Source organism: Antechinus flavipes, chromosome 2, assembly GCF_016432865.1.
Source record: "Antechinus flavipes isolate AdamAnt ecotype Samford, QLD, Australia chromosome 2, AdamAnt_v2, whole genome shotgun sequence".
NCBI classification, from domain to species: Eukaryota; Metazoa; Chordata; class Mammalia; order Dasyuromorphia; family Dasyuridae; genus Antechinus; species Antechinus flavipes.
Window position 1 is genome coordinate 515,044,120 of NC_067399.1, and position 11,765 is coordinate 515,055,884.

The 11,765-nt window shown below is 45.6% G+C and overlaps 1 protein-coding gene across 1 annotated transcript; it reads left to right on the top strand.

The window, feature by feature from the left end:
• The first annotated feature begins 1,562 nt into the window (after window positions 1–1,562).
• CPNE6 (copine 6) lies at window positions 1,563–11,308 on the top strand. The gene is made up of 17 exons (XM_051980507.1): window positions 1,563–1,689; window positions 3,752–3,923; window positions 4,888–5,067; window positions 5,368–5,442; window positions 5,666–5,740; window positions 5,975–6,058; window positions 6,143–6,232; window positions 7,073–7,177; window positions 7,509–7,595; window positions 7,724–7,783; window positions 8,732–8,865; window positions 8,963–9,017; window positions 9,339–9,390; window positions 9,732–9,865; window positions 10,087–10,323; window positions 10,779–10,951; window positions 11,094–11,308. The coding sequence occupies exons 2-16, from the start codon at window positions 3,756–3,758 to the stop codon at window positions 10,908–10,910; spliced, it is 1,668 nt and encodes a 555-aa protein (XP_051836467.1). The 5' UTR covers window positions 1,563–1,689; window positions 3,752–3,755; the 3' UTR covers window positions 10,911–10,951; window positions 11,094–11,308.
• Window positions 11,309–11,765: the final 457 nt, after the last annotated feature.

Consider the following 11,765-nt stretch of genomic DNA (forward strand, 5'->3'; position numbering starts at 1 on the left):
TTGATGAGGAAACAGACTTACAGAAATATGAAGACTTCCCCAATGTCTCATAGGGAGTAGATGATCATTAAATTTTAAACCTCTATCTTATAACACCAAAGCTATGGTTCTTTTCCACTGTGCCACAGAAAAGACAATAATTTGGGGCATAAGTTCTGATGGAGGGTATATATCAGTTTACATTTTGGTTAAATGGTAGGTTAGATTTGATAATCTTTAGGATCCCTTTAGGTTCTAATCCTAGGTTTTTCTGATACTAAATGGTATAGAAGGCCCCGGAAAGGCTATTTTCTTCTGTATAGTGTGCTGGGCTGTGTGTAACTGAATGAAAGAAAATCATTTATTATGATAACTTCGATATGTCAAACACTGCGCTGTTATTGAAAGCTGTTGGGCTTATCTGGCAAAGGCTTGTCCTTTATCAATCAATCAACCCAAACTTATCAAATTCTTTTTTTCCATATGCCAAAGGCTTTCTTTATCCTGCATGGAGTATAACAAGTGACTCCATTCACCAAGGGTTTGACTATGTTCTCTTGAGTGTCAGGGTCCATTGATGTTTCCACAGTTTCTTTGAGAAATGGAGGTAGTAGTGGACCTCCTAGGACTACAGTCTTCCCCATGTCTGCAATTATATTCTATATAGTCCATTTGGTGGAAGTAAGAGAGAAATGGAAAAAAATATCAGATTAGTTCACAGGTTCTCTGATGTTCATTCATTCCCATAGGGTGACCCTGGCCCTTGGTTTTCTGGGTTTCCAGATTGTATCATTATGAGTCCTTGAGCAATTGTATATGTTAGTTACCCCATATAAAAATGATCAGGGGAACATAATTCATCCATAAAAGTGAACAGATGTGTCATCTGAGGGAAAGCATGTGATCGATCAAAATTACATGTAGGCCACTGGAATAAAATATGGAAAACAGTTTGTAAACCTTCAAATATTCTATAAATGTCAGTCATTATTACTGTCTTTTGTGTATGGACAGATTCATAAGAAACATTTTGGAGACATTTCATGTTTTGGAGCATCTCTCCTTTATTATTAATTTAAATGGTCCCATGTGAACATGTGAGATTCCTTGTGTAACAATATATCTGTCATCATCTTTTCCCGTGTTTGTCTATATATCACTGTATATATGTACTTTTCCCATAGGTTTAACTATAACTGTCATTGTGCTACATTGTGTTTAAGTGAGGGTAACTGTGTATGTCAGGGTATATGTAAGCTTGAGTGCCACTGTGTTTATCTCACTATCATTTTATGTATGTGTCACTGTGTGTACCCTGCAAATGTCACTGTGATGAGATGTTTAGCTGAGATTCTGTGTGTGTGTGTGTGTGTGTGTGTGTGTGTGTGTGTGTGTGTGTTTTTGCAAGGGGGAGTATGCATGTCAACGTACCGATGGGAGCCTGGGTCTCTCATCAACCCCCAGCCCACCCTCCTTCCTAAGTACTGCAGCTCCCTGGGCGGCGGCCCTGCCCCTCCCCTCCCTGTCTGTGCGGGGGGAGTCTGTGATGCGGCCCCCCCCACCCGTCCCCATCCAGGCCCCATAAATAGCAGCAGAGCCAGAGCTAGAGCTTCAGCCGGCGCCAGCGGCTGGAGCGGCGAGGGAGCTGGCCGAGCTGAGCAGCAAAGCAAGAGAGAAAGGGAGGCCCCCCATTATCCAAGACCCCTACAGGTGAGCACTACCCCCATAAACCCCCCTATTCCTAACCCAGTCTCCATGGCAACACTTTCCAACCTTTAAAAGGAAGGTTGCCCATCCCTGATTTCCTCTTGCTCATTCCTCCCCCACCTTGTCCCCTACCTGGAGGTTGGGTCTGGGGACCCCTCAGAAAGAAGAAATCACAGATTGGGGAACAAAGATCTAAGGGAAGGTGGGGAGTGCAGGTCACCCTGTGCTTTAGCCCAGAAACACACCCAGACACTCCCACACACACCCAGGGAAGGAAACACAGTCAAGGAGATGGGCACAGGGCTAGAAGAAAGGGCTAACAGAAAAGGGGTACACAACCATTTATGCCTAAGGGAAGACAGACATACAGCCAAAAGGACAGATAGTCCTGCAGTCACAAAGCCATGTGCACCCACAAGAAGAAGCTTGAAAACACTCACTCTGATACTCTAGTAGAGACTCACAAAGGAGTGGGGGTGTCACAGACATCATTATCCTGAGCACAAACATACACAGACACAAAAAAACATGCACTTCTTAAGTCCCCAATCCCACCCCTCCTCAGACCCTAGCATTCACCTACCCACAGCCACCCAAGGGCTTGGCACCAGAACTGGGGAGGTGGGAGAGAGCTGGAGTCCGAGACTGGGCATCTATTAGTGCTGGATAACCAAGCCTAGCTAGACAGATCCTGGTGGGCAGGGAGGAGAGGAACCATGGCTCCCCCAAAACCTTGTCGCTAAGAGACAGTGCCAAGGCTGCTGGGAAGTGTGAGAACATCTTGGGGGGGGGGGAGAAAGAGAGTTTGTCATAGTAGGAACTCCTGCCAAAGATACAGAGAGAGCTTTCCCAATGTGTGTGATAGGGAGGGGATATGACCCCAACTCACTACTCCCTATTCCCTTCAAAGAGCCCATATGAGATGAAATAGGTCCAGGGGTACAAGGGTAGAGAAAAGCTCCCCAACTCATACACTGACCAGACACTTTCCCAAACTTCACCCAAAGACTGAGCTTCCTTCTTTTTCTAGCTATCTGACTCTAGCTCTCCTGATGCCCCTGCCTCCCTTCTTTCCCAGCTCTAGAAGTCTCAGTGGCCCATTCACTGCCTCCAGCCCAGAACACCCCACCCCAGTTCACTCCTGCCAAGGCTGAGTGCAGCCACTGGCTCAAAGTCGGGAAATGATCAGAAGGTGCTGAGGCAGCAAAAAGGAGAAATCGATGACCCCACTATCCACCACAGCTGCCAGGATTCCCCTCCCCCCAACAAGGGAACCCAGACCCAGAGGAAGACAAACCCAAATGGTTTCAGCTCTTGGAGATAACTGGGAACAAGGGTTGGGTTTTTGGTTTTTTGGTTTTTTTATCAAATCCTCTGTTGTCCCCCCCCCCTCTCTCTTCCTTCCCCTCCCTCCCTCCCTCCCTCTCTCCTTTCCTCCCTCTCTCTCTTTATTTCTCTCTCTCCTTTCCTCCCTCCCTCCCTCCCTCCCTCCTCCCTTCCCTCCCCCCACCTCTCTCTCTCTCTCTCTCTCTCTCTCTCTCTCTCTCTCTCACTCTCTCTCTCTCTCTCTCTCTCTCTCTCGCTTGTGGTCAGCACCTCAATTTTGCAAGAGGCTCAGCTACTTGACTTGAGTAAGAATTTGGGGAGCAGGAGGGATGAGGAGATAGTTTTCCATGTCTCCTTAATACTAGGAAAGCGGTGGTGAGGAAGAGTGGGAGATTGGGTTCGAGAATTTTGCAGAGATGTCCCTTCTCCTAGATCAGAAAAGGGAGGGACAGTCATGGCTGAGAACCAGGATATCTATACTCCATTCTCCTGAAGATGAGCGTGCCTCTTCTCCCAGTCAGACATGCAACCAGCCAAGCTACTTCGGAGTTATGTGGGGAGAGTGGGGAGAGGAAACATGAGGGATACACTCTAGACACACAAACGGATTTTATGTACCAGGCAATATTAGGACCATACACTAATGTTCAAGCCCCCCCTTGAGGGGATTGTTAAGAAATAAGGATGGACCCATCCAATATCTGTCCCTGTCTATTTGACTGGATCACATTCCCCATAGGACCATGTCGGAATCTGAGCTGGAATGGATACCTGAGCCCCCAGCTATGACCCTAGGGGCATCCAGAGTGGAGCTTCGTGTGTCCTGCCATGGGCTTTTGGACCGTGACACCCTCAGCAAGCCACATCCCTGTGTTTTGCTCAAGCTCTACTCTGATGAACAATGGGTGGAGGTAAGGAATCAGGTATACAAGGCTAGGATTGATGATAATCTCAGAGAGACTGACTGGAATAGTCAAAAAAATTATATAATAACCCTGAATAATTTGGCTTTTCTGGAATTCTAGAATATGCATGATAATCCCAAGTAAACTATAATAACCATGGAAGCTTTTGTGATGACCCAGAAGGGTTAGAGGGAGGTAGGGGCTGGGGATGGGGAAGTAGACATGATGACCTCAGTAAACCCATATGAAATTTTTTTAGAACTCTATGCCAATCCCAAAGGACTGTGTGAGAAATCCAGGTGGGTTCTTTAGAACCTTAATCCAAGAGAGCTTTGGGATTTGAGAGAATGTATGATTTTTTAAAAAAAAGAAACCATTGTGTGCCCTAAAGAAGCTGAGGATTGGGGGAAGTTGGTGAAAGCTCAGAAAGATTTGTAATAGCCCCAACTGGCTTTTAAAAAAAAATTTACATTATGCAGAATGTTCTAGAACCCTGATATGATAACATCAGAAAATGTTGTATCTTTTTAAAAAGGATTTTATTGTAATCCCTACTTCCCCCCACCCCCTAGAAATTTTGTGTTATATATAATCCCAGGAATTTTGTGATAACCCCACAGGATGATATGATAACCCTAAAAGTCTGGGAGGACTATGAGACCATATGGGAAGTAGGAAAGATGTGTAATATATTCATAAAGATATGTAATAAACACAAATGATCTTTCTAGAGCTGGGGAGAAAGGTAGGGAGATCTATGTGGTCCTTAAACTTTGAGATATAGGCTAGAGATAGAGGAGAGACTTGAAAAAAGAAAACCTTTTAGGAATGGGAGGAAACATAAAGAGTGGGGCAGGATCTCTAACACTGGGATAGGTTCTGATAGGGCAACCCCAGTGTGTAGGGGCCATTTGCCAGAGGGCTATGTCCTTTTCCCTACTATGTCCCTTTGACCTTTCCCCACCTCCAGATGGAACACACAGAAGTAATCCGATCTTGCTCCAACCCAGTCTTCTCCCGAGTGCTGGCCCTAGAATATTTCTTTGAGGAGAAGCAGCCACTACAATTCCATGTGTTTGATGCTGAAGATGGTGCCACCAGCCCTACAAACGACACCTTCCTGGGCTCGGCTGAGTGTACCCTGGGCCAGGTCAGAGCCATCACCACTAACCCAAGAAATAGCCCTTACCGCGTCCCAGCCCACCTATTATGAGCTCTAAATTCTCCAACTGTAGCTCTAATCCCAACACACAAAACCCATGATTTTCTGAGCCCCAGCCACCTTCTTACTCATCCCATCCTCTCTCCATACCTGTGCCTTCCTTCCCATCTCCCTGTCTTTCATTCTTCCTGGGATCGCTCTTCTCTCCATCCCCTTAAGACCATGACCTTGAGTGAGTAGGGCCCAGGGGGAACAGTTCCCAGGTAAGGTCTTTGCTCCTCTCCCTAGATTGTTTCTCAGACCAAGGTCACCAAGCCACTACTGTTGAAGAATGGAAAGAATGCTGGAAAATCCACCATTACGGTAGGCATCATCCCCTACCCCATAAAGTGCCTTTCCAAACCAACAAGGGCTCCAAACTGTAGCAACCTTCCCAGGGCAGAGCAGAGGAGGGGCTTCTACAACCGGGCAAGAATATGTCCAAAAAAAGGATGGGAAGAGATAAAGCATGATGGGGAGTGGTGGGGTTAAGGGCCCCATCACAGGGGTTGAAATGCTCTGATGAGCTCTATCATCACACACTCAGATTGTGGCTGAAGAGGTATCTGGCACCAATGACTATGTGCAACTCACCTTCCGAGCCCAGAAACTGGACAACAAGGTCAGAACTCCCAGTACTTCCAGCCCCACGGGACACTGGTAGCCTAACTCCCAATCTTTATTTCTCCTTGCAAAGACCCAGGCAAGATTCCCACCCTGCACCTAATTCTCTCCCTCTCTCTCTCTCTCTCTCTCTCTCTTTTTTTTTTTTTTTTTTTGTAACTAATCTCCTGCCCACCTCCATATTAGCTCTTATGGGGGTTCTGGAAATCAGCTTGTTTTTCTGCTTCCCCAGGATTTGTTCAGCAAATCAGATCCCTTCATGGAGATCTACAAAACCAATGGAGATCAGAGTGATCAGCTCGTCTGGAGAACTGAGGTTGTAGAGAGAACAGGGAAGGATGGGAGGTGAAAGGGGTCTAGACAAAAACTGACCCTGACTTCCCTGGCCTGGACTCCACAGGTGGTGAAGAATAACCTGAGTCCAAGTTGGGAACCCTTCCGTCTGTCCCTTCATTCTTTGTGCAGCTGTGATATTCACCGACCTCTCAAAGTAAGGGCAGGTAGAGAGGGTAGAGCAACCCCTCCTCCACCACCATCACTGTCAGAGTGTGTGTGTGTGTGTGTGTGTGTGTGTGTGTGTGTGTGTGCACGCACGTATGTGTAGAGGGAGGGGAGAGAGAGAATGAGAAAGAGAGACAATGTGAGAGAGAGAGAAAGAAAGAGAGAGAGAGACAGAGAGTGCACGCCTAAGAGAAGGGCTTTTCACAGGCAAAATGGTGAATTAGGTGAAGTATGCCTTTGGATACCCTCTCTTCCTTATCGGAACATTTTCTTTGACCTTGATCACAGACCTCTGGAGTTTTTATGGTCTCTCTCCCTCTCCTTTATCAAAGTTCTCCTGAAAAAGCTTATTGACTAATATTTTCAAGATAAAATTTGAATAACAGCTTTCAGGGTTGCATGCAATTGCATTTTAATGGGGAGGGAGTGCTGTGGTGTGAAATTCTTTTTGTAGGATTTCTGGCAAGTTGGAGCAATAAATGGAGCCTCTGAGCCAGGATCACCTAGGTTCAAATACTGCCTCAGGACCATCAGTAGTTCCAAACAAGCTATTTAACCTTTCTGTGCTCTAAGCAGCTCCCTGAGATCGTAATTGGCAGAGAAGATGCTGTCCTGAATCAGTAGAGGGAATTTCCTCACCTGGGAGTTCTGTCTACCAATGAAATCATAGGTCTAGTCCCATCAGGAATTACTGAGCTGGGAGGTGGATGGTGATATTTTTCACTCAGGAAGGTTTTTCACAGCCCAATGCCTGAAATCTTATCACACAAACACTGAAGTAAGATCAGCTCTAACTGACCTCTAATCCTTCATGTCCCTCTCCCACCAGTTCATGATTTACGACTATGATTCAAATGGGAAGCATGACTTCATCGGAGAATTCACTAGTACCTTCCATGAGATGCAGGAGGGCACTGCTGGGCCAGGGCAGGAGGTGATGTGAGAAAATCCATTCCCCAGCAACCCTTCCTAGAGATCCCCTCACAGGTCTCCGAAGGTCCTTCCATTTACCCTCCTTGAGAACCTCCCCTATAATTGACAGGTCACTGGTTTATGCATAAAGAGGATTTGGAAGAAGGGGGTGGGCATTCCAAAGGGTTTCACCCTGGGATCTGGACTAAGAATGGGACAGCTCATCCTAGAATTTCATGGGGTGAGCTGTCCCGTTCTCAGGGGACATGCTCACCCCATGAGATTCTACCTGGAGGGAGGCTAGTAACTTCAGTGGGCTGTGACATTGCCTTTGGGATATTTGGGGATCCCAGATGCAGTGGGAGTGCATCAATCCCAAGTACAGAGACAAGAAGAAGAATTACAAGAACTCTGGGACAGTGACACTGATTCAATGCACGGTAAGCCCTGAGCCCCAGCATCAACTGCCCTTCTCTTGTCCTGAGACCTTCTCCCCACACCCTATATGAGCCCAAACCAGTCCTGTCTGTCCTTCCTGATGAGGTTGTCTCTAATTCTGCCCTATTAGGTGGAGAAGGTGCACACTTTCCTGGACTACATTATGGGTGGCTGCCAAATCAGCTTCACGGTGAGGGGACCCAGACAGGGGAATTGTGGGACTAGATGGGTTTAGGAATTTTAGAAGAAGCAAAGCTAAGGGACACTAAATAAGTGGTCAACTGTTCAGGATTCTGGGGAAGGGTAGTGAAGGCTGAGCACACTCAGAGTCTTACCTTGGACAACATGTCAGGAGGTAGGAACAATGAAAAAAGAGTGCATTAGAATTGCTGTAAAGTAAAAAGTATATAACAAAAGATGCAAAATCCCTGAATAAATGAGTCAAAATCACCTGGAAGAGTCTCCGCTGGAGATAGGCTCTAGGGAGAGGGATATCTCTCCTCTGACTAGGAGTACTCATGCTCAGGTGAGAATAAGACTAGATAATCTCTGGGGTCTCTTCCAAATCTTGAGAGTTTATAAATCAGGGATAGGTAATAGCCAGTCCACGAAATCATCTGCATGATTAGCTGAAAGTTAGGTAGAACAACCTCCCACTGCTTGAATTCTGTAAGTTGATAAAGTTGTATAACTCACTAACAATATTATAAATATCCAAAAGGCCCTTGGCAGAAAAAAAAATGTCCCCTACCACTGTTGTAAATCTAAAGCCATCTACTGGGATACAGTAAAGAAAGCTGAATGAGGCAAAAATTGCAGATAAGCAAATTCTTATTAGATAGATGAGAAAAATTCCTAACAAAGTTGTGCCAAAGTGGAATGGGTCACTTCTAGAAGTCTTGAATTACCCTTTACTGGACATCTTTAAGATAAACTTGGGGATGTTATATAGGAAATTTTTGTAGTGGATTGGACTAAATGACTCTGAAATTCCAAGACTGGCTTCTTGATCAACTAAACAGTAAGTCCCCTGAGGGTAGGAACATCTTAACCATCTTCAGGATCTAGATGTATAATACAAACTTGCATATTGGGTAAATGTAAAAGGAACACTTACCCCTCCCTTGATTTCCCCCAGGTGGCTATTGATTTCACAGCCTCCAATGGAGATCCAAGGAGCAGCCAGTCTCTACATTGCCTTAGCCCTCGACAGCCCAACCACTACCTTCAGGCCCTTCGGGCTGTTGGAGGGATCTGCCAAGACTATGATAGGTAAGATAGGGATAGGGAATGGGCAAGGAAGGTGGGGGAGATCAGTACTTGATGACTGAAACTTCTCCCCACCTATTCTCTCCTTCTCATCTTCCAGTGACAAGAGGTTCCCAGCATTTGGTTTTGGGGCTAGGATCCCCCCAAACTTTGAGGTCAGTACACAAAAAAGAGGAAAGGTGGGGGAGATATTAGAGAAAAGCATGGCATGGCATGTGAAAAATAGTACTGTGCTTGGAGTGGGAGACAGAGATCCAAATTCCAGCTCCAGCTTTGTGACCTTAAGAAAATTATTTAACTTTTCCAAGTCCCAGTATCTAAACTTATAAAATGGGGATTTTTATCACCTAAATCAATGGGTTATTTTGGGGGAAAAAATACATTGTAAAAGTTAAACTACTATGTAAATATCAATTACTATTATTAATAATAATTATTATTACTGTCATCATCCTAATTGCCTACCATTTCAACAGGTATCCCATGATTTTGCCATCAACTTTGATCCTGAAAATGCTGAGTGTGAAGGTAAGACTGAGTTTGTCGTTGAGAACTTCCCAATCTAGCATACATACACACATTCACACATACCACAGTACACTCAGCTTACACATCTGAATGGCCCCAAATTTCCCCTACTTCCAATCTATTTTACCATATGGAAGAATATCAGTCCATATGTCAGAGCTCCAACCTGAGGCAAGGGAAACCCTATACTATCTGGCTATCTGGAAAAACATTCTCTGCTATCACTACTTAATAATTTCTGACTCTAATACAACCTCTTAAACCTTGCTCTCGAAAAACTCTTCTTTCTTTCTCTATCCTATTTCTCCCTTTTCCCCCTCCCCTGTCCATGTGACTCACAGAAATCTCTGGGGTCATTGCTTCCTACCGCCGATGTCTACCCCAGATCCAGCTGTATGGCCCTACCAATGTGGCTCCCATCATTAATCGCGTGGCTGGTCCAGCCCAAAAGGAGCAAAGCAGCGGAAAGGCCACTGTGAGAAGGAGGGGAATGGATATCTGGGGAGGGGACAATAGTTAGATAAACTATTCTCCTCTTCCCCTTAGGGAAGGTCAGGAAAGTATAAGACATAGATCCTGCAGGTTATGGAACTGGGAGGTTTGGGGGAGGAAACATTAGGAGCTAATATAGAAGAAGAAGGTATTTCTGAATATCATCTGAATAGTTCTGAAAATCATTACTCCTTCTCTACCCAGAAATATTCAGTGCTGCTAGTGCTGACAGATGGAGTAGTCACTGACATGGCAGAGACCAGGACAGCCATTGTCCGAGCCTCCCGTCTACCCATGTCCATTATCATTGTGGGTGTGGGCAATGCTGATTTTTCTGATATGAGGATGCTGGATGGTGATGATGGACCTCTCCGCTGCCCTCGTGGGGTCCCTGCTGCTCGGGACATTGTTCAGTTTGTGCCCTTCCGTGACTTCAAAGATGTAAGAACATCATCTTTTCCCCTGTCCTCCCTGAATCCTACCTTCTCCAAAACAGCCCTTTCCTGGAAAAGAAAATCTAGCTTTAGCTCTAATTCTATCATCCCAATCCAAATACCTCTTAAATTCTCCAGGACCAATTCCACTCTGAACTAGATCTCTTTTCCTACAATTTCAGTTCTAATCCTTAGACTACAGTTTCCCCCTCCCCAACACCCTTGAATTGTCCTGGATTATTCTACTCCTAGCATAGGATTCCAATGCCTACTGGGATTGTATGGGATATCACCCTAGTCCCCTATGCTATCTCATATCCCCCTCTCTTCTTTAGATTCAACATGTATTCATCAATTATTAGGTGCAGAGTATCTAACCTCCTCACTTTTTTACCTTACCTCCACTGACCACCTTTCCATACTTTGCTTTTCTCTTCCTTCTCCTTGACCCCATCTACTCAGGCACCCCCATCAGCTCTAGCTAAATGTGTCCTGGCTGAGGTACCCAAGCAGGTGGTTGAATACTATGCCAGCCAAGGCATTGCTCCTGGGGCACCAAGGTCCTGCACCCCTGCCACCACCCCAAGTCCATGACCCTGAAGCCAGAGAATCTGGACACCCCCTTCAACCTCTCAGTGAGTTACAAACAAGATGTTGAAAGAGAGAACTTGGGAATGGAGCAAAATAATCAGACCTTGGGTGGAAGGCCAGGGCCAAGAATGGGCTATGCAGGATAGAAAAGGAAGGAGGTTTGTGATTGTCCCTATTTCCTTCCAGGTGCCTGTTCTGTCCCCTGTGACTAGAGTGACCAGTGCCTCTGCCTTTTGGATCAGCTGTGCCCGAGGAGACCTGCAAGTGAGATGTGGGGCTCTGCATCCCACTCAGATTCAGGTCTCTATCCTCCAATTCTCTACTTTATTGCTTCTCAGTCCTTTTTTGTGTGTCCCCCAGGTTCCCAAGTCTCTGTTAATAAAGTGATCCATTACTATCCATTCTGCCTCTCCTTACTATTTCATCTTCTAGAAGCTGGAGGAGAGAATGTTAGGGTAGGAAGCAGGGCAGGAATGGATAAGAGAGAAGCAATTTATAAGACAAAAGAGATCAAAATCCCTCAAGATCAGAGAGGAACCCATATATATTTATTCTTAGTCTTGTGGGCTCTATTCAGGGCCTCCTTATATCTCTAGCACCTAAATTGATTCTTTTCCAATTCTTATTCCAACCCTATACCTGTGGAGAAATTACTACCTCTCACTTTGCTCTTGCCTCCTAGTCCTAAGGATTCATTGTGGGGTAGGGGAAGCAGGCAGTGTTGGAGAGGAGGAGTGTTAACTATGGAGGTTAACTTGAGGAGAGAAAGGGTAATGAGAGGCTGTCAGAGGGGTTGGTTGATCTCTTCACTGAGCTATCTCCAGGGGGGAAACCCAGCTGAGCTTCCCCAGGGACAAA

Coding starts and splice junctions, on each gene's coding strand:
- CPNE6 (XM_051980507.1), top strand. CDS start 3,756: ATGTCGGAATCTGAGCTGGAATGGATACCTGAGCCCCCAGCTATGACC. Junction 5,068..5,367: donor CTGAGTGTACCCTGGGCCAG/GTCAGAGCCATC, acceptor TCCTCTCCCTAG/ATTGTTTCTCAGACCAAGGT. Junction 9,866..10,086: donor AAAGCAGCGGAAAGGCCACT/GTGAGAAGGAGG, acceptor TTCTCTACCCAG/AAATATTCAGTGCTGCTAGT.